The 22,650-nt window shown below is 40.7% G+C and overlaps 1 protein-coding gene across 1 annotated transcript in view; it reads left to right on the plus strand.

The window, feature by feature from the left end:
* Window positions 1-22,650, plus strand: part of FERMT1 (fermitin family member 1) — a 53,194-nt gene that overhangs the window by 12,799 nt on the left and 17,745 nt on the right. The window contains exons 5-9 of the mRNA XM_011941008.1: window positions 695-908; window positions 3,571-3,673; window positions 16,013-16,120; window positions 16,609-16,740; window positions 18,660-18,709. Of these exons, the coding sequence (XP_011796398.1) occupies window positions 695-908; window positions 3,571-3,673; window positions 16,013-16,120; window positions 16,609-16,740; window positions 18,660-18,709 (607 nt within the window). The remainder of the gene's footprint in view (window positions 1-694; window positions 909-3,570; window positions 3,674-16,012; window positions 16,121-16,608; window positions 16,741-18,659; window positions 18,710-22,650) is intronic.

The raw sequence follows: 22,650 nt of genomic DNA on the forward strand, positions 1-22,650 counted from the left end.
GTATGTGTATTCTATGAGGCCTCCAGTTCTCTAACAGTACCAAGACTCCTACTGAAATAGGAAAACTTTGAATTATTAGAAAAGAGGTGGTCTCCATTAGCCGGGTGTGGTGGCGGGTGCCTGTAATCCCAGCTACTCAGGAGGCTGAGACAGGAGAATCACGTGAACCCAGGAGGTGGAGGTTGCAGTGAGCCGGGATCACACCACAGCCCTCCAACCTGGGCGACAGAGTGAGACCCCATCTCAAAAAAAAAAAAAAAAGACAGAAAGAAAGAAAAGAGGTGGTCCCCAACATTTGTCTGTGTTGATTTTTGGAAGTTTTTATATATTTGAGTTCCAAGGCTTTTGAGGAGCTGAATTTACAGATAAGACCATTACCTGTATATTACTAATCTCTCTACCATCATGATCTATATTATTTTGGGGGGGGTTTTTTGGTTTGTTTTTTGAGATGAAGTCTTGCTATGTTGCCCTGTCTGATCTCAAACTCCTAGGCTCAAGCAGTCTTCTGACCTCAGCCTCCCAAGTAGCTAGGATTAGATGTGGGCCACAGTGCCCAGCTTGACTTATATTATTTTAAATGGTGCCAAATTTAAAGTCAAAACTCATTTTAGTGTAAGTAATGTTAATATTTTCCTGAAGATTTCTATCCCTGGATTCTCATATCATAGTTCATACTCCCCTTGCCTTGCAGTAAGTCCTGGTTTATACAGTAAAACAATGACTCCTATATATGACCCCATCAATGGAACACCGGCGTCATCCACCATGACTTGGTTCAGTGACAGCCCTCTGACGGAACAAAACTGCAGCATCCTAGCATTCAGCCAACCCCCCCAGTCTCCGGAAGCACTTGCGGATATGTACCAGCCTCGGTCTCTGGTTGATAAAGCCAAGCTCAATGCAGGGTAAGGACACAGCTCCTTTTAGTTCTCCCTGAGCTAGTGCCAACACAGTAAGAGATGGGGTGTCATGTTTCATTTTCAAGTTGGTAGGCCCAGGGATTGTACTTTATTTGCAAAAGTTAGTACTGATTTTAGCAACAAATGGGAAAAATTCAGCCTTTGGTCATTTCAGTATACTTAAAGTGTGCCTGAATTTACATGTTTGGGTAACTCAATAGATTTACCACCTGTGAATACTAATTCTTTGCCACTACAGATATGCAAAGTATATTTTATGGGATGTAGGGTAGTTAATAAGTGTGTTGGTCCCCATGGACAAGTGGGGGAGATCCAAGGTGACCCACCAGGCTTACATTGTCTATTGTAGAATGTCACTCTTCTCTCTCTCTGTTTTTTTTTTTTTTTTTTTTTTTGAGATGGAGTTTTGCTCTTATTGCCCAGGCTAGAGTGCAATGGCGCGATCTCAGCTCACCACAACCTCTGCCCCCCAGGTTCAAGCAATTCTCCTGCCTCAGCTTTCCAAGTAGCTGGGACTACAGGCATGCGCCACCATGCCCGACTAAATTTGTATTTTTTTAGTAGAGGTTGGGTTTCTCCATGTTGGTCAGGCTGGTCTTGAACTCCTGACTTCAGGTAATCTGCCCGCCTCGGCCTCCCGAAGAGCTGGGATTACAGGCATGAGCCACCATGCCCAGCTGTTGCTCTTCTCTTTAGGCATTCTAATGAGCAAGTCCTTGAGTTCTGTTCGAAAATATACCCAAACAATTTCTGAAACTACCATTTCTGTTGTTCCCCATTGCCCACCAGATAAAGTCAAACTTGTCAACAGCATTCAACCCCCTAGAAGATCTGGCCCCAGCAGGTGTCTCCGTGTCCTCCCGTGCTCTCATGGCCCCGAGCCGCCCAGGTGCACTCTCACTCTTTCTGTCACTGGCTCACCTCCAGGACCATTCCCCTTTACCGACTGGTTATTCCCCCCATCCTTACAGGCCCAATCACATGCTGTCTCCTGCTCGAGTATTACCTTCAAGATCGGCCCCTCCTTGTAGCTCTTTGCTCACTCCAACATCACATTGTCCCTTTGTTATGGGGCTTGGTCTCCATCCCACAACAGACTGTCAGCTCCTTTAGGATGGTGATTTCATGTTGGTCATCCTCTTTCCCCAGTTTTTATTTCTCAACTCCAGAACTCTACTATGTATTATACATGAACCCCTAGCCACATGTGGATGTCTAAATGTGGACTGGATTTTAAATTAATTAAAATTAAAATGTGGCACTAACAGCCACAGTCATCTGGGACTGATGCCTCAGACAGCACAGATATGAATATTTCCCACATTGCAGAAAGTTCTAGACAGTAATACAGAGCTGGCATTGGGGTGAACCATCTGGTAAAAGGAGAAGTGGTGTGGGCACTCAGGACATATGGATTCTCAAGCTGGCCCCATCACCAGGCCTGTGAACTTTTTTGTTTGTTTGTTGTTTTTTTGAGACAGAGTCTCACGCTGTCACCCAGGCTGGAGTACAATGGCTTGATCTCAGCTCACTGCAGCCTCCACCTCCCAGGTTCAAGCAATTCTCCTGCCTGCCTCAGCCTCCCAAGTAGCTGAGGCTACAGGCATGTGCCACAACGCCTGGCTAATTTTTGCATTTTTAGTAGAGACAGGATTTCACCATGTTGCCCAGGCTGGTCTCAAATTCTTGACCTCAGGTGATTCGCCCACCTTGGCCTCCCAAAGTGCTGGAAGTACAGGTATGAGCCCCTGCACCCGGCTGAGGCCTGTGACCTTTAAGGATGATCTAATGTCACTCAGACTAAGTCTCTTTGTCTACAAAGATGAGGTAGTAAGAACTACCCCAGCCCCTTCAATGGATTACTTTAGAGTATCCATGAAAAAAAAATCTATAAAGCACTTTGAAAACTATAAGACAAAATGCATATATAAGCTATTATTATGTGCTTACTGATTTTTGGTTGTACAGGTTGAGTATCCCTTATCCAAAATGCTTGAGAATAGAAGTGTTTTGGATTTCAGAATTTGTTTTTTACAGTTTTTCAGGTTTCGGGATATTTGCATTATACTCACCAGTTGAGCATCCCTAATCCAAAATTCTGAAATTCAAAATGCTTCAGCGAGGCCGGTTGCAGTGGCCCATGCCTGTAATCCCAGCACTTTTGGGAGGCCGAGGCAGGCAGATCACCTGAGGTCAGGAGTTCGAGACTAGCCTGGCCAACATGGCGAAACCCCCTCTCTACTGAAAATACAAAACTTAGCTGGGCATGGTGGCATGCACCTGTAGTCCCAACTACTCATGAGGCTGAAGCAAGAGAATCACTTGAACCCGGGAGGCAGAGGCTGCAGTGAGCCGAGATTGCACCACTGCACTCCAGCCTAGGTGACAGAGCAAGACTCTGGCTCAAAAACAAAACAAAACAAAACAAAAATGCTTCAGTGAGCATTTCCTTTGAGCATCTCCTTTGAGAAACTGTCAGATTTTGGAGCATTTCAGATTTTCAAATTAGGGATACTCAGTCTGTATTACATACCCTGATTTTGTTCAAGGATATATATATATGTAGAATATAATATATGACATAATAATATAATGGATATATATGTAAAATTGATTGGCTTCTAAAACTCATGCTGTCATTTTCTAGTTGGCTAGACTCCTCGCGCTCCCTTATGGAACAAGGCATCCAAGAGGATGAGCAGCTGCTGTTACGATTTAAATACTACTCTTTCTTCGACTTGAATCCTAAAGTAAGCAACTTTTTCTCTTTTGTCTTTCTCTTTTTAATATGAATGCATGGAAGTATAAAATTGCGGCATTTGGTTATGAAAATGAGGATGAATTTATTTGTGTGATCGCCTGTTTAGCCCTGCAGGGTGAGACTGATACATGGACCTGGTCTCTGAATTTTTATCCTTTGGTTTCTACTGGGCACAGTAAGCTGCTACGGAGTTAGCCGCAGTCTCTGGGAATCTTTGCGCCTATCGTGGCATGCACTGCCCCCTCCATTCACAGGAATGGTCAAACAAGATGAAAGCGACTCACAGAGCTGGAGTTCTTTTTTTTTTTTTTTTAATTTAGACAGAGTCTTGCTCTGTCACCCAGGTTGGAGTGCAGTGGCACAATCTCGGCTCACTGCAACCTCCACCTCCCGGGTTCAAGCAATTATTTTGCCTCAGCCTCCTGAGTAGCTGGAACTACAGGCTCATGCAACCACGCCCAGCTAATTTTTGTATTTTTAGTAAAGATGGGGTTTCACTATATTGGCCAGGTTGTTCTCGAACTCCTGACCACATGATCCTCCTGCCTCAGCCTCCCAAAGTACTGGGATTACAGGCATGAGCCACCACATCCGGCCAGAGCTGGAGTTCTTAATGCTGAGGAAGGAAAGGAGTTGTCAGAGGTCAGGGTTAAAGGCAGGTTCCCATGAACAAGCTAGGACCACATGATGGTGCACACAGGACTGCACTCCAGTGCTTGCTTACTTTTTGGAATTGAGGAAAAGGGATCATCTATGTAATCCCTTTTTCTCGCCTGGTCACCCAGCTGGTCACCAATTCCATTTTCACTGCCCATCTCCCCCTGGAGTCTATTAGAATAACTAATGAGGGTTGAGATAAGTTCTTTGAACTTCTGCCTTGTCCTTGCTCCTAATGAGCCCGCTTGCAGAACTGAGAGTCAGCGGTACAACGGACCAGTGTCGACAACATAAACTGGATGACTGGTCCTCTGAGTGCGCAGGGTCCCCATGTTGCAGCTCCCATCACTGTTTTGTGCTTGTTGCTCTTTTCCATTCACTGCCAGACACTTGGAGGAGCTTGCCTCGGTCAGCCTTTCTGTACAGACCCTCTCTCATCTACAGCAGCGTTTCCACCTCTTGTAAGAGGCACTGTCTTCTCCTTCATCCTGACTTTAGGTCTGGTCTGCAAAGGCTCACCTCAGCTTCCACTGTTTCCCCAGCTGGCATCTTCAAAACAAACCTGGTTCCTTGTCATTTCTAAGGAGAGATTCCTGCTCAGTCCTTGATTTTTATCCCGTGGACCAAGCTTGTGTCTGTAATGCATAAGTGAATCATTACAAAAGCGCAAATTTTGGCTTTCCTTCGATAAAATCTTCAGGAGAAATTACTGTACTGCTTCTCCTACACAACTGGCTTAGCTTTTTTTTAAGTGTACTGTGAATTATGCAACTGTCCAGGTTTTTTGTTTTTGTTTTTGCATTGTCTGCTAAAACCAAGTCCATACTTTTATGTGATTTTATTTTTAAGCCTCATTCATAACTCAACTTTAGTGTTTCCTTGTTTAACTCTTAATTTAAGCTATCCTGTTGTATGCCATCTGTTCTAATAAGCTGCCTTACATTTTTTTCTGAAAATAGGTGATACATAAATAAAATATGCCTATGCATTTTCCAGTTACTAAGTCAGTAATTTGGTCCTGTCTTATCTATTCAAATCTGTGCCCCATCTGTTGTTTATGTATCTATTTATTGAGCAACTACTGTAGGCCAAGGACTAAGCTGGGTACTGAGAACTCAAAACTATTGTATATTAAAATGATGTTTTCAAATTAATAAGATAAAATACATAGGACTACAAAATGAAACAGTTATATTAAACTGTAGTGGCCAAAGCCTTTTTGAAAATGTATATAGTAATATATTTTTAGTTAATTGAATAAAGAAGATCTGGTGGTAGTTCTTACAACTACCATAATTTCAAAGTAGTGATGTGGGTGAGCATTGCTTGAAGACAGAAGCAACAACTGGCACACAGAAGGGAAAAAAATCTTGATTCTGGTGGTCACAGAGTGACAAGTCCTCTGCAATACTGTGGTTTATGGCTCACGCTCATCCTGAGAGGAAATGCTAAATTTCCATTAGAAGTCCGTGCAATTGGAAAGGTTGCGTTTCCTCACACGAGCTTGTGGACCACCTGGTAATCAAACTTCCCAGTCCAAGAACCCCAGAATCAGAACCCCTGCCCTGAGACCACATTCAAGTTCCACTCTCTCCAGAAAGGAGCTTTTCTCTACTCTCGGTCACATGGGCCTTTGCCTTCTCTGAGCCACAGCTGAATACCGTACAATTTTAGTACTCACGCCATGTCTGTGGATTTTTTTCTACAAATAGACAACCAAGTCCTTGGCGACAGAGACCGCATCCGGTACTTTCTTTGCCCCTCACCCCACATGCTGTGAGTCAGGTTTTCCCGGTTCAGGCACCTGATCGATGTTAGGATCACTCAGCCCAAGGACTCGTAGGGTCCTTGGGGACCCTTCCAGCAGTTTCTTTGCCAAGAGACTCCCCCATTCAATCCCCTGCCTCAGAACTAAGCTTGAGCTAAAAAGAATGCAGCTGAGTCATCTGCCCCCTGAAAAACTGTCAGGAACATGTAAGTGACTTCACAGTCAAATAAGCCAGATAATGGCAGACTATCGGCAAAAATGTAGAGGAGCAGGGTTAAATATGTACTTGTCTAAAAAGTGGAACAAATCAAACGAATTCTACTTCAGAAGGGGACAAGGACACTGAAGCTGAGGGTCACAAGGGCTGTTGTCTCTGGCTCTTTGGCCTCTAGCCTCTGCTTGCTTAATTGGTGAGGAGCTCCCTCTTCATAGCCTAAAACGTGAAACCATTTGAATCTAACAGCCACACAGAAACTGCCAACCCAAAGGTGACAGGAAGACTCAGGATAGCGGGACATGGCTTTGGGGGACCCTGTGATCCTCAACCACTTTAGTACTTATGGCAATATTCCCTTCCCCGTCTCTTAAAATTATGAGTACTATAGATAAAATCAAGTTTAAGACTCCTACTGTGTGCTGCATAAATATAGGGGGATATAGAAATTTAAGATGTAATTCGGGTTCTCGTGGCAGCTATAATCAAATCTAAGAAGAGGAAAGAGCACCCATGAAGCCCCTGCAAATTTACAAGGCACCCTACGAGTAGGAACTAAAATCTACAGTGAGGACTAGGGAGCTTCTCTGGCTTTCGGAGAGATTCGTACTGGCCACAGGTCCTTGGTAACAGGTGCTGATTAAAATCTCAGATATATAAAATGCTAGAATTCAACATTTCAAAAATAATAGACTCACCAGGAGCAGAGGCTTATGCCTGTAATCACAGTACTTTGGGAGGCCAAGGTGGGTGCATCGCCTGAAGTTAGAAGTTCGAGACCAGCCTGGCCAACATGGTGAAACCCCATCTCTACTAAAAATACAAAAAATAGCCAGGCATGGTGGCATGTGCCTGTAATCCCAGCTACTTGGGAGACCAAGGCAGGAGAATCACTTGAACCTGGGAGGCAGAGGTTGCAGTGAGCCGAGATCACGCCATTGCACTACAGCCTGGGCAACGATAGCAAAACTCTGTCTCCCAAAATAAATAAATAAAATAATAATAATAATAATAATAGACACAAAAAATGAAAAATCCAGAAAAGAAAAGATTAGTACATTTTAATAAAAAATGAAAATTTTACACCTGGCCAAAAAGAAAAAAAAAAAACTATAACAAAGTAAAAGTCTTTACAACACATGCTACAAACAAAAGACTAATTTCTCTAATATATAAAGAGCTCCTAAAAATCAATAAGAAGAAGACCAACAACCCAGTAGACTAATGAGCAAAGGATGTAAATATATAGTTCATAGAAAAGGAACTATAATGCTTTATAGTGGCAAAGATCAAAAAGTTTCACATACTTTCTTGGCAAGAGTGTCAGGAAATGTGCTCTCTCATAGAATGCTTGTAGGTCAAAGTAGAAATTAGTCTATGGAGTGCAATTTGGCAGTATCAGAATTACAATTCTACATAGCTTTGACTCAGCAAATCCACTCCTAGGTGTTTATAGCACAGTTATACTCACACATGCAAACTGATATGTGGGTATACAAGGGCGGTTATTATATTGTTTTAGGAAAAGATTGGAAACCACCTAAATGTCCATAGCTAGAGAATTGGTTAAATACATTATGATACATTCATACCATATTGTTTTTAAAAAGAATGAATCAGTTCTTTTTTGATGTGAAACAGACTCCAGGTGTATTATTAAAAGATGCAAAACAGCCCATAGAGAAGCTGCCATTTCTGGGGGACAAGGTAGAGAGGGGGACTAACTTTTTATTGAACACTCTTTTGTCCCTTTCAAATTCATTCATAATGAATTCATTTATCATATACTCTTTTGCCCCTTTTTAAATGTGTTCAAAATTTGTGAATTAAAAAAACACACATTTTAGAACTCTGATAGTTTATAGTATTTTAGTGTTCAGTACAGGAAAAGCACATCTGTTTTAATAAGAGGCCTGGAGGATACTGAAAGCTGCTCCTGGGCCAATTGACAATCTTAAGTAATTAGATCTAAATAGTAACCCCTTTTTAAGAAAGAGCAGGAAAACTATGACAAGTAGGTTTTATTATTTGCTCTTATTGTTGGTTGTTGGAATGACGGACAAGGGTGAAGGGTTTACTGAACTGACTAGACCAGGAGAAACAGGGATTCAAGGAGTGGAGAGGTGGCAGAACCCATGTGGTTCCAGCTTGGGGTTTCTATTTTCTGTTTTTTTGTTTTGTTTTGTTTTGTTTTTTGAGACACAGTTTCACTCTGTTACCCAGGCTGGGGTGCAGTGGCACAATCTTGGCACACTGCAACCTCTGCCTCCCAGGTTCAAGCGATTCTCCTGCCTCAGCCTCCTGAGTAGCTGGGACTACAGGCGTGCACCACCACACCCGGCTAATTTTTGCATTTTTAGTAGAGATGGGGTTTCACCATGTTGGCCAGGCTGGTCTCAAATTCCTGACCTTAAGAGATCCTCCCGCCTTGGCCTCCCAAAGTGCTGGGATTATAGGCGTGAGCCACCATGCCTGCTCTATTTTCAATTAAGCAAAGAAAAAGGCCAAGGAGAGGGTATGAGTAGCCAACCCCACCAAGGAAAAAAATTTGTTTCTAAGTCACTGGAGAACCCACTGAAAGAGTTCTCGGGGCAGGAGTGTCGGGGGGAAGTCCTATAGGATGCCTGTTAATGACCTGTGAAAGATCTGGAACCTTGTGATGCAGCATCATCTGCATCACAGACAGAGAAATGGGAACAGACCTCCAGATAGCAAACTCCAGAGCTTTGCTGGATGCGTCAGAGAAATCCTGTTACTTGGCAAGAGACAGAGCTCATCCTGTAGCTGGTTAAGACATCCCAGACCCTGTTTTTCTGTAAATGTAGATATCTTTTATTTAATTCATGTTCTTTCAAAGAATTGTTTTATTTGGCTTGTAGAGGGGTGTTAGGATGTTCAGGTATGGAAGATTTTATTAATTTTTTAAATTTTTTATTCACTGCATTGAGAGAAGCCTTATTGAGCAACTTAATTTCCCACTGAGACTCCTACAGCATTAGCATTGTAAACACTGGGACTGAGTGACTGACAGACAGCTAGATATGACAGTATGTCAATTCCATTCAGATTTTAGTGGCTCCACCTGCTGTTTAGATTCCATCTGTAAACTGAATTATAGCAGGGGTCTTTTGGGGACAGATTGGCAGCATGGGTTTTTTGGTATGTGGTTTTTTAGTTGTTATGTCTTGATTGCACTATAATTTACATGCCATAAATTCACCCATTAAGTATACACTACAATGATTTTTGATCAGTTTATACAGGTGTGTAACCATCACCCCAGTCCAATTTTAAAACCACTTCTGGCTTGGTGTGGTGGCTCACGCCTGTAATCCCAGCACTTTGGGAGGCCAAGGCAGGCGGATCACCTGAGGTCAGGAGTTCAAAACCAGCTTGGCCAACATGGCAAAACCCAGTCTCTACTAAAAGTACAAAAAATTAGCCAGATGTGGTGGGCAGGCACCTATAGTCCCAGCTACTTGGGAGGCTGAGGCAGGAGAATCACATGAACCCAGGCAGTGGAGGTTGCAGTGAGCCGAGATCACACCACTGCACTCCAGCCTGGGCGACAGAGCAAGATTCCTTCTCAAAAAAAAATAAACTAACTAATTAATTAATTAAAATAAAATAAAATACCTCTTCCCCAGAACCATTTTTGGTCAGTCCCTGGCCTCAACCTCAGCCCCAAATGACCACTGGTCTGCTTTGTGTCTTGAATTTTGCCTTTTCTAGAAATTTCATACAGATGGCCTCATACCACATGCAATCTTATGTCTGGATTCCTGCACGAGGTATCATGTCTTTGTGCTGTATATGTTGTTGTGTGCGTTCATAGTGCATTCCTTTTTATTGCTGAGTGGTAGCCTGTTGTATGAATGGTACCACATTTTGTTTATTTGTTCACTAGCTGAGGGACATTGGACTGTTTACAGCTTGGGGCTATTACGAATAAGGCTGCCATGAATATTCTCATGTATGTTTTGTTTTCATTCGTTTTTGGAAGATTCTGCACCAGCTCCTCAGGTGTTCCGTGACACCTGGCAAAGTTCGTAAAACATGACAGATTTTAAGATTTTTACCATTTAAGTGCCCTAAATCCCACCCACTTGGTTCTGCATTTGTCCTCCTTTCCCTGAAGCCTTAGAAGTGCTGAGAAGGGCTGAGCATGGTGGTTCACGCCTGTAATCCCAGCACTTTGGGAGGCCGAGGCGGGCGGATCACCTGAGGTCAGGAGTTCAAGACCAGCCTGACCAAATAGTGAAACCCTATTTCTACTAAAAATACAAAAAAATGAGCTGAATGTGGTGGGGCCCATCTGCAATCCCAGCTACTCGGGAGGCTGAAGCAAAAGAATCACTTGAACCCACGAGGCGGAGGTTGCGGTAAGCCAAGATCGCGCCGCTGCACTCCAGTCTGGGTGACAGAGCAAGACTCTGTCTTTAAAAAAAAAAAAAAAGTGCTGAGAAGGAGCATGCCTGTGCACCAGGTCATGTTCCCCCTTTATCTGATAGCAACACTGTTGGCTGGTTTTGGCTTACCTCAGATTTTTACATTGCTTATCACCCTTTTTCTTAGTATGCATAAGGTTAATACGAAAGGAAAAACAAACCAATGCTAATCAACTCATGATAAATCTGCTTAGGTACTCAGAGTATCTTTCTAGTCCTCTTCCATGTTTTCTTCAACATTAGTATTTTTTCCCAAAGGATAGGTTAGGTTGGTGCAAAATTGATTGCGGTTTTTGCCATTACTTTTCAATTGAAAGTAACGGCAAAAGCCGCAATCAATTTTGCACCAACCTCATATTAAAATGTATATTCACGGTAAAAAAAAAAAGAAGGAGTTTTTTTTTTTAATGGGTATACAGTTTCAGTTGTGCAAAATGAAAAGCCTTCTATAGATGGATGGTGATGATGGTTGCACAACAATGTGAATATGCTTAATGCCACTGAACTGTACACTTAAAAATGGTTAAGATCAGGCCTGGCATGGTGGCTCATACCTATAAGCCACCATGGAAGCCAACATGTAAGGATGGCTTGAGGCCAGGAGTTCAACATCAGCCTGGGCAACATAGTGAAATCCTGTCTCTACAAAAAAAAAAAAAAGAAAAAATTTGCCAAGTGTGGTGGCTCACAGCTGTAGTCCCAACTGCTGGGGAGGCTGAAGCAGGAGTATTGCTGGAGCCCAGTGAGGCTGCAGTGAGCTGTGATTGCACCACTGCACTACACCCTGCATGACAGAGTGAGACCCTGCCTCTAAAAAACAGGGGGGGATGGTTAAGATGGTAAATATTATATTTCATATATTTTACTACAATTAAATTATTTTTTAAAACTCAAACATAGGGTGGGCACAGTGGCTCATACCTGTAATCCCAGCACTTTGGGAGGCTGAGGTGGGTGGATCACCTGAGGTTGGGAGTTTGAGACCAGCATTGCCAGCATGGTGAAATCCTGTCTCTACTAAAAATACAAAAAAAAAATTAGCAGAACATGGTGGCGGGCACCTGTAATCCCCGCTACTCAGGAAGCTGAGGCAGGAGAATCACTTGAACCTGGGAGGCAGAGGTTGCAGTGAGCCGAGATTGCGCCATTGCACTCCAGCCTGGGCAACAGAGCGAGACTCCATCTCAAAAATAAACAAATAAACATAATAAGAAAGAAATTATTTAGAGTAAAAATGGAAAACAGTTCTGTACCATGACCATTCTCCTAAGAGGCGGCCACAGTTAACAACTTCATGACCAACCATCCTTGCAGACTTTTTTAGACATGTTTACAAATATATTTTTAATAGATTTTCAAGACTTTGTGTTCCCTAGATAAGTAGGATCACTTGTTTGCTCTGTAGCTTGTTTCTTGTTTCTTCATAACATATCATGGCTATCTTTCATGTCAGTATAAATAAGTCAGACTCACTTTTTTTAACCAATGAAAAATAATCAAAGGAAAGGCTAAACTGTAGTTTATCAGGACTTAAATGTGCCGAACATGCTTGTAAAAGTATCTCACAAGTATTTGCATTTCTTTGGAACAGTAACACTGGATGTGCTTATCAAAGGGCAAAATGATACTAAAAGCTTTATATCACCAAATTACCTTTCTACTAACAGCATCATCTGTGAAAGGGCTGATATCCCCATATCCTCACCAACATCAAACATTATCAGTATTTGTAATGTAGGTAGATGTGATAGGAAAATGGAAATTTGGTCATCTTGCTTTAGTTTGAATTCTCTAGTAATTAGTGAGATTGAGCATCTTTTCTAATGTTTTTGCGGCCATTTTGCTTTCTTCTGTGAATTGCCTCTTTATATATTTGCCACAAACTCTATTGAATTATTTATACTTTTCATATGATTTATAGGAGTACTTTGTATATTTATTACAAATTTTTAAAATTATTCAAATATTTCAAATATTTTTTTCAATCTCTATCCTACATTTTATACATTTATAACCTTCTTTAGGATTTTTTTACCATTAAAAATGTTTAATTTTAGGTTGTCAAGGCAGCCTTATGCATCATAACTTTTAGGCCTCTTGTCTTGCTTGGAATAGACTTCTGCATTTAAAGATTACAGAAAGTATTCTGTCATGTGTCCATCTAATAATAGTCATGGTTTTTCTGTTCAGCTGTTTTATAATAGCTTTTTGAGATACAATTTACATGCCACACATTTACCTGTTTAATATGTACAATTCAGTGGTTTTTAGTATATTCACAGAGTTGTACAACCATTAACCACCATCTAATTTCAGAACATTTTCATCACCACAGTAAGAAACTCCACACCCATTGGCGATCTCTCCCCAGTTCCCTCCTACCCTCCCAGCCCTGGGCAATCATCAGTCTGTTTTCTGTCTCTGTGGATTTGCCTATTCTGGAAACCTCCTATAAGTGGAATTACACAAAATGTGGTACTTTATGAATAATTGTTTTCACTTGGCATAGTATTTTCAGAATTCATTCATTCATTCCTATTGTAGCACGTATTATATTTTATATCTTTTTAACACTAACTAATATTTCCTTGTTTATGTATACTACATTCATTCATCAGTGAATGAACATTTGGATTGTTTTCACTGTTTGACTCTTATGAATAATACTGCCATGAACATTCATGTATTCATTTGGAATTTTGTTTTTGTAAAATATACATAATATTTACCATTTTAACCATTTTTAGATGCACAATTCAGTAGCATTAAGGATATTCACAGTGTTGTGAAACTATCACCACTATCCATTTTCTCTCTCTCCTTTTTTTTTTTTTTTTGTCCTGAGATAGAGTCTCTCTCTGTCACCCAGGCTGTGATCATAGCTCACTGCACCCTCAAACTCCTGGGCTCAAGCAATCCTCCAACCTCAGCCTCCTGAGTAGCTGGAACAGGTGCATGCCACCATGCCTGGATAATTTATTTTATTTTATTTTTTGTAGAAACAGCAGAGACTCATCATGTTGCCTAGGGTGATCTTGAATTCCTGGCCTCAAGCAATCCTCCTGCCTCAACCTCCCAAGTATCTGGGACTATAGGCACGAGCCACTTTTTTAAAAAATAGAGACAAGAGTCTTGCTATGTTGCCCAGGTTGGGCCACTATTTTCAAAACTTTCTTATCATCCCAAAAAGAAACTCTGTACCCACTAAACAATAATTCTTCATTGCCTTCTCTCCCTTGCCCCTGGTAACCTCTATTCTACTTTCTCTCTCTATGAATTTGCCTATTCTAGATAGTTTTATAAGTGAAGTCATCCAGTATTTGATTTTTTGTATTTGGCTTATTTCACTTAGCACAGTATCTTCAAGCTCATTCACATTGTATCACGTATCAGAATTTCATTCCTCCTTTTTTTTTTCCCCCCTAAGACAGTCTCACTCTCATTGCCCAGGCTGGAGTGCAGTGGTGCAATCTCAGCTCACTGCAACCCCTGCCTCCCAGGTTCAAGTAATTCTCCCACCTCAGCCTCCCAAGTAGGTGGGATGACACGCGCCTGCCACCATGCCCGGCTAATTTTTGTATTTTTAGTAGAGTCAGAGTTTCACCATGTTGGCCAGGTGGGTCTCAAACTTGTGACCTCAAGTGATCTGCCCACCTCTGCCTCTCAAAGTGCTGGGATTACAGGTGTGAGCCACCATGCCCAGCCAGAATTCCATTCCTTTTTAAGGCTGAATAGTGTTCTATTGTATGTGTACAGCATTTTATTTATCCATTCAGCTGTTGATGTACATCTGGGCTGTTTCTACCTTTTGGCTATTATGAATATTGTTGCTGTAAACATTATTGTACAACTATGTGTTTGGATGCCACTTTCAGTTTGTTTGGGTGTACATGTAGGGGTAGGACTGATGGATTATATTCTATGTTTAACTTTTTAAAGAACTGCCAAACTTTTCTACAGAGGCTGCATCATTTTACATCTAGCAGTGCATAAGGGTTCCAATTTCTCCACAGCGTCACCAACACTGGTTATTACCTGTCTTTTAGATAAGAGCCATTCTAGTAGGTGTGAAGTAGTATCTTATTGTGGTTTTATATGTTTAAATTATTTAATCCATCTGTAATTTATATTTTTGGATAGTGTAAAGTTATTTTTTTGTTTCCATTTGTGTTCCAAGTGGCTAGGCATTTTCAACACTGTTTATAGTGTTGAATTCTTCCTTCCCCTGCTGTTATAAAGTGTCATTTTTATATTTTAATATAAAATTAGTATTTTATATTAAATTTATATACATACATAAGTCTGTTTCTAGATAAGGTTTTATTGACACTTTACCAATCACTACACTAGTACCATACCATTTTAATTACTGCAACTTTATAATAGGTTTTAATGTCTGGGAGGACAAGTGCTTTACTCAACATTATTCTTTTTCAGTTTCTTGGCAATATTTGAACATTGTGTCTTCCAACTTAACTTGAGAATCAGCTTGTATAAAGTTTCTTTAAAAAATTCCCATCAGATTCTGCTTGGGATTGCACTGGGCTTGCGGATCAGCATGGGGATCCCTTCTGTTACACTGTTTATCTATTACACTGTTTATCGTATGAACCATTTTTACTATCTATTACTACCAATATGTAGATAAAAGAGAGAGAAAATAATGGAATCAAAGTTAGGTTGTGAAGAAGCAGCAGCAGCAGCTCTGGAAAATGTCTGAAGAAAGTCAGTTCTGAATTCAGAAGTAAAATGAGCTGGAGGGCCAGGCGCAGTGGCTCACACCGGTAATCCCAGCACTTTGTGGAACTGAGATGCGTGGATTGTTTGAGCACAGGAGTTCGAGACCAGCCTGGGCAACATGGCGAAACCCTGTCTCTACAAAAAAATACAAATATTAGCCAGGTGTGGTGGCACACACCTGTAGTCCCAGCTACTTGGGAGGCTGGGGCACAAGAATTGCATGAACCCAGGAGGCGGATGTTGCATTGAGCCAAGACTGCACCACTGCACTCCAGCCTAGACGACAGAGTGAGAACCTGTCTCAAAAAAATAAAAAATTAAAAAAAAAAATTTTTTTAAAATGGGCTGAGTGTTTGGCACAATAGAAGTATTCCTTTCATTTACCTGAGCTGAAGTTTGCTGCATCTGATTAACAGAGAATGGCCTCAGTTGTTTCAGAATTTTTGTATTGTGGGATATAAATATACCTCATTACACACACACCTCTGTTTTTATCTCTAGTACGATGCTGTCCGAATAAACCAACTCTACGAACAAGCCAGGTGGGCCATTCTCTTAGAAGAAATTGATTGCACAGAGGAAGAAATGTTGATCTTTGCAGCTCTACAGGTATGGGGACTTCAGTACCTTTTCTCTGGAAGGAGACAAACCAAGTTTGTTCTGCTTAAAGTTTCATATGCTGCATACTAGTTTTTTTTCCTTTGAAGAAATATCTGAAAATAAGGAGAGCAATTTTTTTCTGTATTTTTTATTTTGCTTTCTTCTTCAGACCAGAACAAATTTTTAATTTAAAATGTTCCTCATAATCGACACACATTCACATCCTATGTAAGACACTGGTCTTGCAATTTATTATCTCTTGCCTACTGTAAGCACAGTCAGTGATGAGAAAGAACCAGTTGTAACATGACTAACCATGGACCTCAGAATGATTCAGGTTAAAATGTCATTTTCCCCACACGGGACGGAGATCTCCTTTTAGGAGATGTTCAGTATTCCAAGGGAATAGTCCTCAAAGAAAAAAAATGGCTGATGGATTATTTATATTTATAACATTTCTGTTTACAACATTTCTAAAACTTCTGTTTTCATTTTAGTACCACATTAGCAAACTGTCGTTGTCTGCTGAAACACAGGATTTTACAAGCGAGTCCGAGGTTGACGAAATAGAAGCAGCGCTTTCTAATTTGGAAGTAACCCTAGAAGGTGGAAAAGCAGACAGCCTTTTGGTATGAACTCTTTCTGATCACCCAGAACTGTGGCTTTCTTCTAACTGATTGACAAGTATAAATGAACTTTTCTTTATTAGAAGTTAAGAGAATATTTCATCTGATTTTGAAAAAAAAGAAAAAGATTCTCTTCGCCTAACAAGCTTCAGCCTAGCAAGAACTAACTAACTTTTCACAGGTTAGCTCTGTAAGGGACTATATATTCATTTCTACTAAAGACAATACTTTGCTGTTGTATTTCTTCCTAGGGATAAGTTGGCATGGTGTGAAGGAGCCACTGCCGAGGGCTCCACTTCACTAGCATGGAATGTGGAATTGGTCCCTAAACTTAAGTCTAGAAAATACCACCCTGTCTATTGCATGCAGCAGCTGTGAGAATAGAAAAGAGAAAATTGTTTCTTTTTTTCTTTTTTCTGAGACAAGCTGAAGTACAGTAGTGCAATCAAGGCTCACTGCAGCCTCAGCCTCCTGGGCTCAAGCAGTCCTCCCATCTCAGCCTCCTGAGTAGCTGGGACTACAGGCACACACTACCAGGCCTGGCTAATTTTTGTATATTTTGTAGAGATAAGGTTTGCCATATTCCCCAGGCTGGTCTCTAACTCCAGGGCTCAAGTGACTCTCCCGCCTCAGCCTCCCAAAGTGTTGAGATTACAGGCATGAGCCACTGTGACTGGCCAAGAAAATTCTTTACAGATAAAAACTTATTTCTATTTACTTTGTCATCCATTTCAACTAGACAAGCTTGACAGAAGTTGTGGCCTTTTTCCGGAACATTGCAAAAAGTTTCTGAACGCTTTTGACTTCAGGAGATAAACAAAAACCCTCCAATAAAACAAAGATAACTGTTTTGTCATCTCTTTCTCCTTATCCATGAAAGGTGAATGTCAGCTTTATAACTGAAAATTCCCCTCCTGTTTAATTCACTCATGAGGTGCCACCCTTTTATTTAACTTCAGTCATGGGAATAATTTGAATCAGAGAGGTGGGTCCACCATAATTGGATGTAAACAGTAATCATGGATTAGATTGTGTTACTATATTCTGCATTGAATGTATGTTCTCTTATCATTAAATGTCCTAAAATAAGAAATCGGTCTCATTCAGGAGCAAATACTTAATACAAACTAAATGCCAAGATTCTCTAGAGATGCAGGGCCCTGTCTCACGCTTACAGAAGACACAGGCCCCATGAACTACTTGGAGTTCTCTGTTGTCTACCTTCTCCACTGAATAAATACAACAGGAAAGTAATTCTTTTTAGAATAAATAAAAAGTTATGTCCTCCCTCCCTTAATAGTTTTACACGATGCTAACAATAGGCTTTTCAGTTTGAAAACAGGCACCAGCCTACATTACAGAATGAACTTTGAACCAGGTTCACTTTGAAAGTTTAATCAGTGATTAGGTGTAGCAGGAGTTACCCACTCTAATATAAAAATTAAAAAGTCTTTTGTTTGCATATAAAAGTAGTCATTTCTAATTTAGATTTTTAACTTGAATGACAGTTATAGGGAGTACTTTATCCATTTTTTCATTTTTTTCATCTCTCGCTTTTCATTTTTGTAATCTATGACACAAACAGAAAATGAAAAATACATATATGTGCAGCTTAACAAATGAGTATTCAGTTGTCACCCAAGTCACCATCGAAATCAAGAAATACAATTTTGCCAGCCACCTAGGGGACCTCAACAGGGCCCCCATTCTCCTCCCAGCCCTCCTCACTCCCACGCCCAGTTAACTATTGGAAATGTGGCAAGTGTAACTGAAGAACTGAGTTTTTCATTTTATTTAATTTGAATTAATTCAAATTTAAATAGCCACCTGTAGCAAGGGACTGCCATATTAGACAATGCAAGTTGAGTATCAGCATCACTTACGAAGTTCCTGCTTTTGAAACATCATTTGTTTTTTCATAGGAGGACATTACTGATATCCCTAAACTTGCAGATAATCTCAAATTATTTAGGTAAGTAACCTTTAATGGGGAAAAGGAGTTACTCATAACAAAGTCTTGAAGATAAAGAGTACAGGGGTTTAAATTGTATATCCCTGAGGCAGGTTCATGGTTCAAAGGTAAAATGTGGGCTTTGCTGTCAGACAGACAATGGGTTGAGTCCTAGCTCTACCACACACACCAGCCAGGTGACCTTGGGCAATATATTATGTTTCTAAGCCTCCATTTTCCAGTCTATAAAATGGGAATATACCCCCCCTTGGGCTTGTTGGGAGGATTCGATGAAATAATGCATATGAAGCATTGAGCGTGGTACATGGTTCATAGTACATGCTCAGTGAATGGTGGCGTGAACCCTCAGTGAATGGCTGGGTTCACGTCAGCAATAACAAACACATCTGCCATACTAGAGCTTCTAGTAGGATCCACCTGGGAGGCTCAATACTCTGATACCATTTGAAGGCTCTCTTATAGTTTAAAAGTCATTTCTCTCTAGAACTTTGATCCTGGGCTTACAGAGAGTAGTCACCTTGGTTTATCTACCTGTTTAAGTACTTCTAATAAACTCCTTCACCTCAGGTTGATGTGAAACTGCTAAAAAGGCAGAGAAGGAGTTTTGGTTTTTTTTTTTTCATGGAAATAATAGACTGCCACCTCTGTGATGATGCCAAGGTGTGTTAGTATGAAAGAAACAAGGCTCTTTGAAGTCCTTTCAGTTCCTTATTTTCCCTTTATGGTTTGTTGACTTTTCTTAACCAACTGGCACTTCACTGGGGCAGTTGGCTTTAAAGGAAACACAAGTTGCTTTTGATAGCACATGATGCAAAGAAAGACTTAGAAAGAATGAACAATGAAACAAGTATAAATGAAAAACAAGTGTCCAAAGGTAACAATATTTGTCAGTGGGTTTCTGCAGGTTTGGTTTTTGGGGTTTTTTACTGTGATTATAGGATGTGGTCGCAAACAATAGGGTCATTCTTTTTTTTTTTTTTTCTTCCTTTTTTGAGACAGAGTCTCACTCTGCCTCCCAAGCTGGAGTGCAATGGTGCGATCTCGGCTCACTACAAACTCCACCTCCTGGGTTCAAGCGATTCTGCCACCTCAGCCTCCTGAGTAGCTGGGAGTACAGGCGCCCATCACCACGCCCAGCTAATTTTTGTATCTTTGTAGAGACGAGCTTTCACCATGTTGGCCAAGCTAGTTTTGAACTCCTGACCTCAGGTAATCCACCCGCCTCAGCCTCCCAAAGTTCTGGGATTACAGGCGTGAGCTGCCACACCCAGCCAGGGTCATTCATTTAACTTCCCTGGCATAAATGGTTGTAACCACATTTCACTCATATTGTTATAGTCAGAGCTACAGGAAAAAAGTAACAATTTGAATCCACAAATACATCTTAATAAAGTATTCATAATTGTTCCACAAAAAAATGAGTTGCCATATTCTCTGTAGAGGGCAAATCAAGCCCTTCATAAACCAAATGGTGACTGTAGCCTTCCTATAGACTTTTCTGATGAAGAAGGTGATAATTCTGGAGTTGAACCCACGTCACTTTGCTACCCTGAACTGTCGCAGGCTTTTGGTGTGACTTAAACTCTCAAAATTGCCGTCATATTTGGCCAGTGGATACTATCTAAGTTCTCAAGATGTTGTATTGAATATATAATATAGTTCATGAAAGAAAGAAACAAAGGAAGGAAGTAGAGAGAGCTCATAGGAGGGAAGAGGGGAGGGACATTGGAGAGTGGAACTCTATTCCTGGTAGGGTGGGGCCTCTAGCAGGCCCTTCATTTCCTAGACCTCCTTTCCTCATCAGTACAAGAGCATTGGACTAATCCTTTGATTTTTAAGTTTTCCATTTTACAGTGAAGCTCTTTAAATATATATATATATATTAACTGTATTATGTAAATAGTGGACTTCAGTGTCTAGCAACAGGGTATCAGCTCTAATGCAAACTCTAATCTTGCTATGAATACATATGCATGCTAGATAAAATAAAAGAATTATAAATACAGAATTAATCATGAAGTGAAACAAAAATGTCAGCTTACAGGAAATGAGGCAGGAATCTAGTTCTACAAATGTAGCATCAGCCACACAGAGGGATTTAGGGCATAGAGACAGGTTGTCATGGTTTGAGGCTAGGATTGTAATTCCCATTTAGGGATAGAAGATGAACCTTTCAGTCCTGTGTAAAGCACGAAGTGAGAACTGAAGTGCCCGCCTAAAGGTGGAAACATGCAAAAGCTGCCCTTCTGTTGAATGAAAAACAGAAAAACTACTCATTAGCCAAAGAAAGCAGTAAGGAAGTTCATCCTTGCATGGGCTTCTGTGTGGAAATGAAAAGTATCTCTTGAGAAATCAGAGCCAAGGCTGTGTCACACACAGATGTAGATATAATTTTTTTTTTTTTTTTTTGAGACAAAGTCTTGCTCTGTCACCCAAGATGGAGTGCGGTGATGTGCTCACAGCTCACTGCAGCCTCGACCTCACAGGCTCCAGCAATCCTCCCACCTCAGTCCTCTTAGTAGCTGGGACTACAGGCATGTGCCACCACGTCTGGTTAATTTTTGTATTTTTTGTAGAGACAGAGTTTCACCATGTTGCCCAAGCTGGTCTCAAACTCCTAGACTCAAGGTCTGCCCTTCTTGGCCTCCCAAAGACCTGGGATTACACACCATGCCCAGCCTAGATACAAATTTAAATGTCTTATGTGTTTATGTAATAAGGGAATCCTGAAAACATAAAATAGAAACGTATCCGGGATGACAAAACATATGAAACCCTGACATATGGAGCTGCAAAAATACCTAGAGGGGAATATCCACAACCAAGCAGGCATGGGCCTTCCATAGAAAACAGTAACCTCCTGGCCGGGCGCGGTGGCTCACGCCTGTAATGCAGCACTTTAAGAGGCCGAGAGGGGTGGACCACGAGATCAGGAGATCAAGACCACCCTGGCTAACACGGTGAAACCCATCTCTACTAAAAATACAAAAAATTAGCCAGGCGTGGTGGCGGGTGCCTGTATTCCCAGCTACTCGGGAGGCTGAGGCAGGAGAATGGCGTGAACCCAAGAGGCGGAGCTTGCTGTTAGCCCAGATTGCACCACTGCACTCCAGCTTGGGTGACAGAGTGAGATTCCGTCTCAGAAAAAGAAAGAAAGAAAAAAAAAAAAGGAAAACAATAACCTCCTAAAAAATAAACAAACCCTTAATAAAAATTACTAATCATGTGAGTTAATAAACCACCATGAAAGACACAGACCCGAGGCAAGAGGATTAGCAGTTTCAATAATTTCAGGTAATAGAACAATCTGAAGAAACCATAAAATGAGTATGTTTAGAATCATTAAGTAAATTACAAAGTAGAAATTATAATAAAAAAAAACAGGCAGTAGTGAAAAGGAACCAAAAGAAATTCCAGAAATAAAAAATATAATCATAGAAATTTAAAATTGATGAGGTGTATTAAAGATCAAGTTAAAAAGCACAGTTGAAGAGACAACTCAGAAGTGATTTCAACAGAAGAAGAAGGTTCAACAAACACCTACTAGGAGTTCCAGAAGAAAAAATGAAGGAGAAGTAAGCATTCAGAAGAGAAGGCTGGAGAATTTTCCATATTTGTTAAAAATAAAAATCTGTAAATTTAGGAATCACAGATCTCAAAATAAATTTACTATAAATATGCATCTTGGTAATGCCAACCATTAATAAGACAAAGCCTTTAAAATCAAAGGAAAAAAAGACAAAATTCTTACAGAGGAGCGACAATGATGTCAGCAGCAGACTTCTCATTGGCAATAAATGTAGGCTGGGAGATACACAGAAAGTGCTAAGAGAAGAGAACTGTCAATCTAAAATTTTATGCCCAATCAATCTTGCAAGAGTCTGCTTTTTTTTTTTTTTTTTTAGACGGAGTCTCTCACTCTGTCACCCAGGCTGGAGTGC

This window comes from Colobus angolensis, unplaced genomic scaffold (assembly GCF_000951035.1).
Source record: "Colobus angolensis palliatus isolate OR3802 unplaced genomic scaffold, Cang.pa_1.0 Scaffold197, whole genome shotgun sequence".
Lineage (NCBI taxonomy): Eukaryota > Metazoa > Chordata > Mammalia > Primates > Cercopithecidae > Colobus > Colobus angolensis.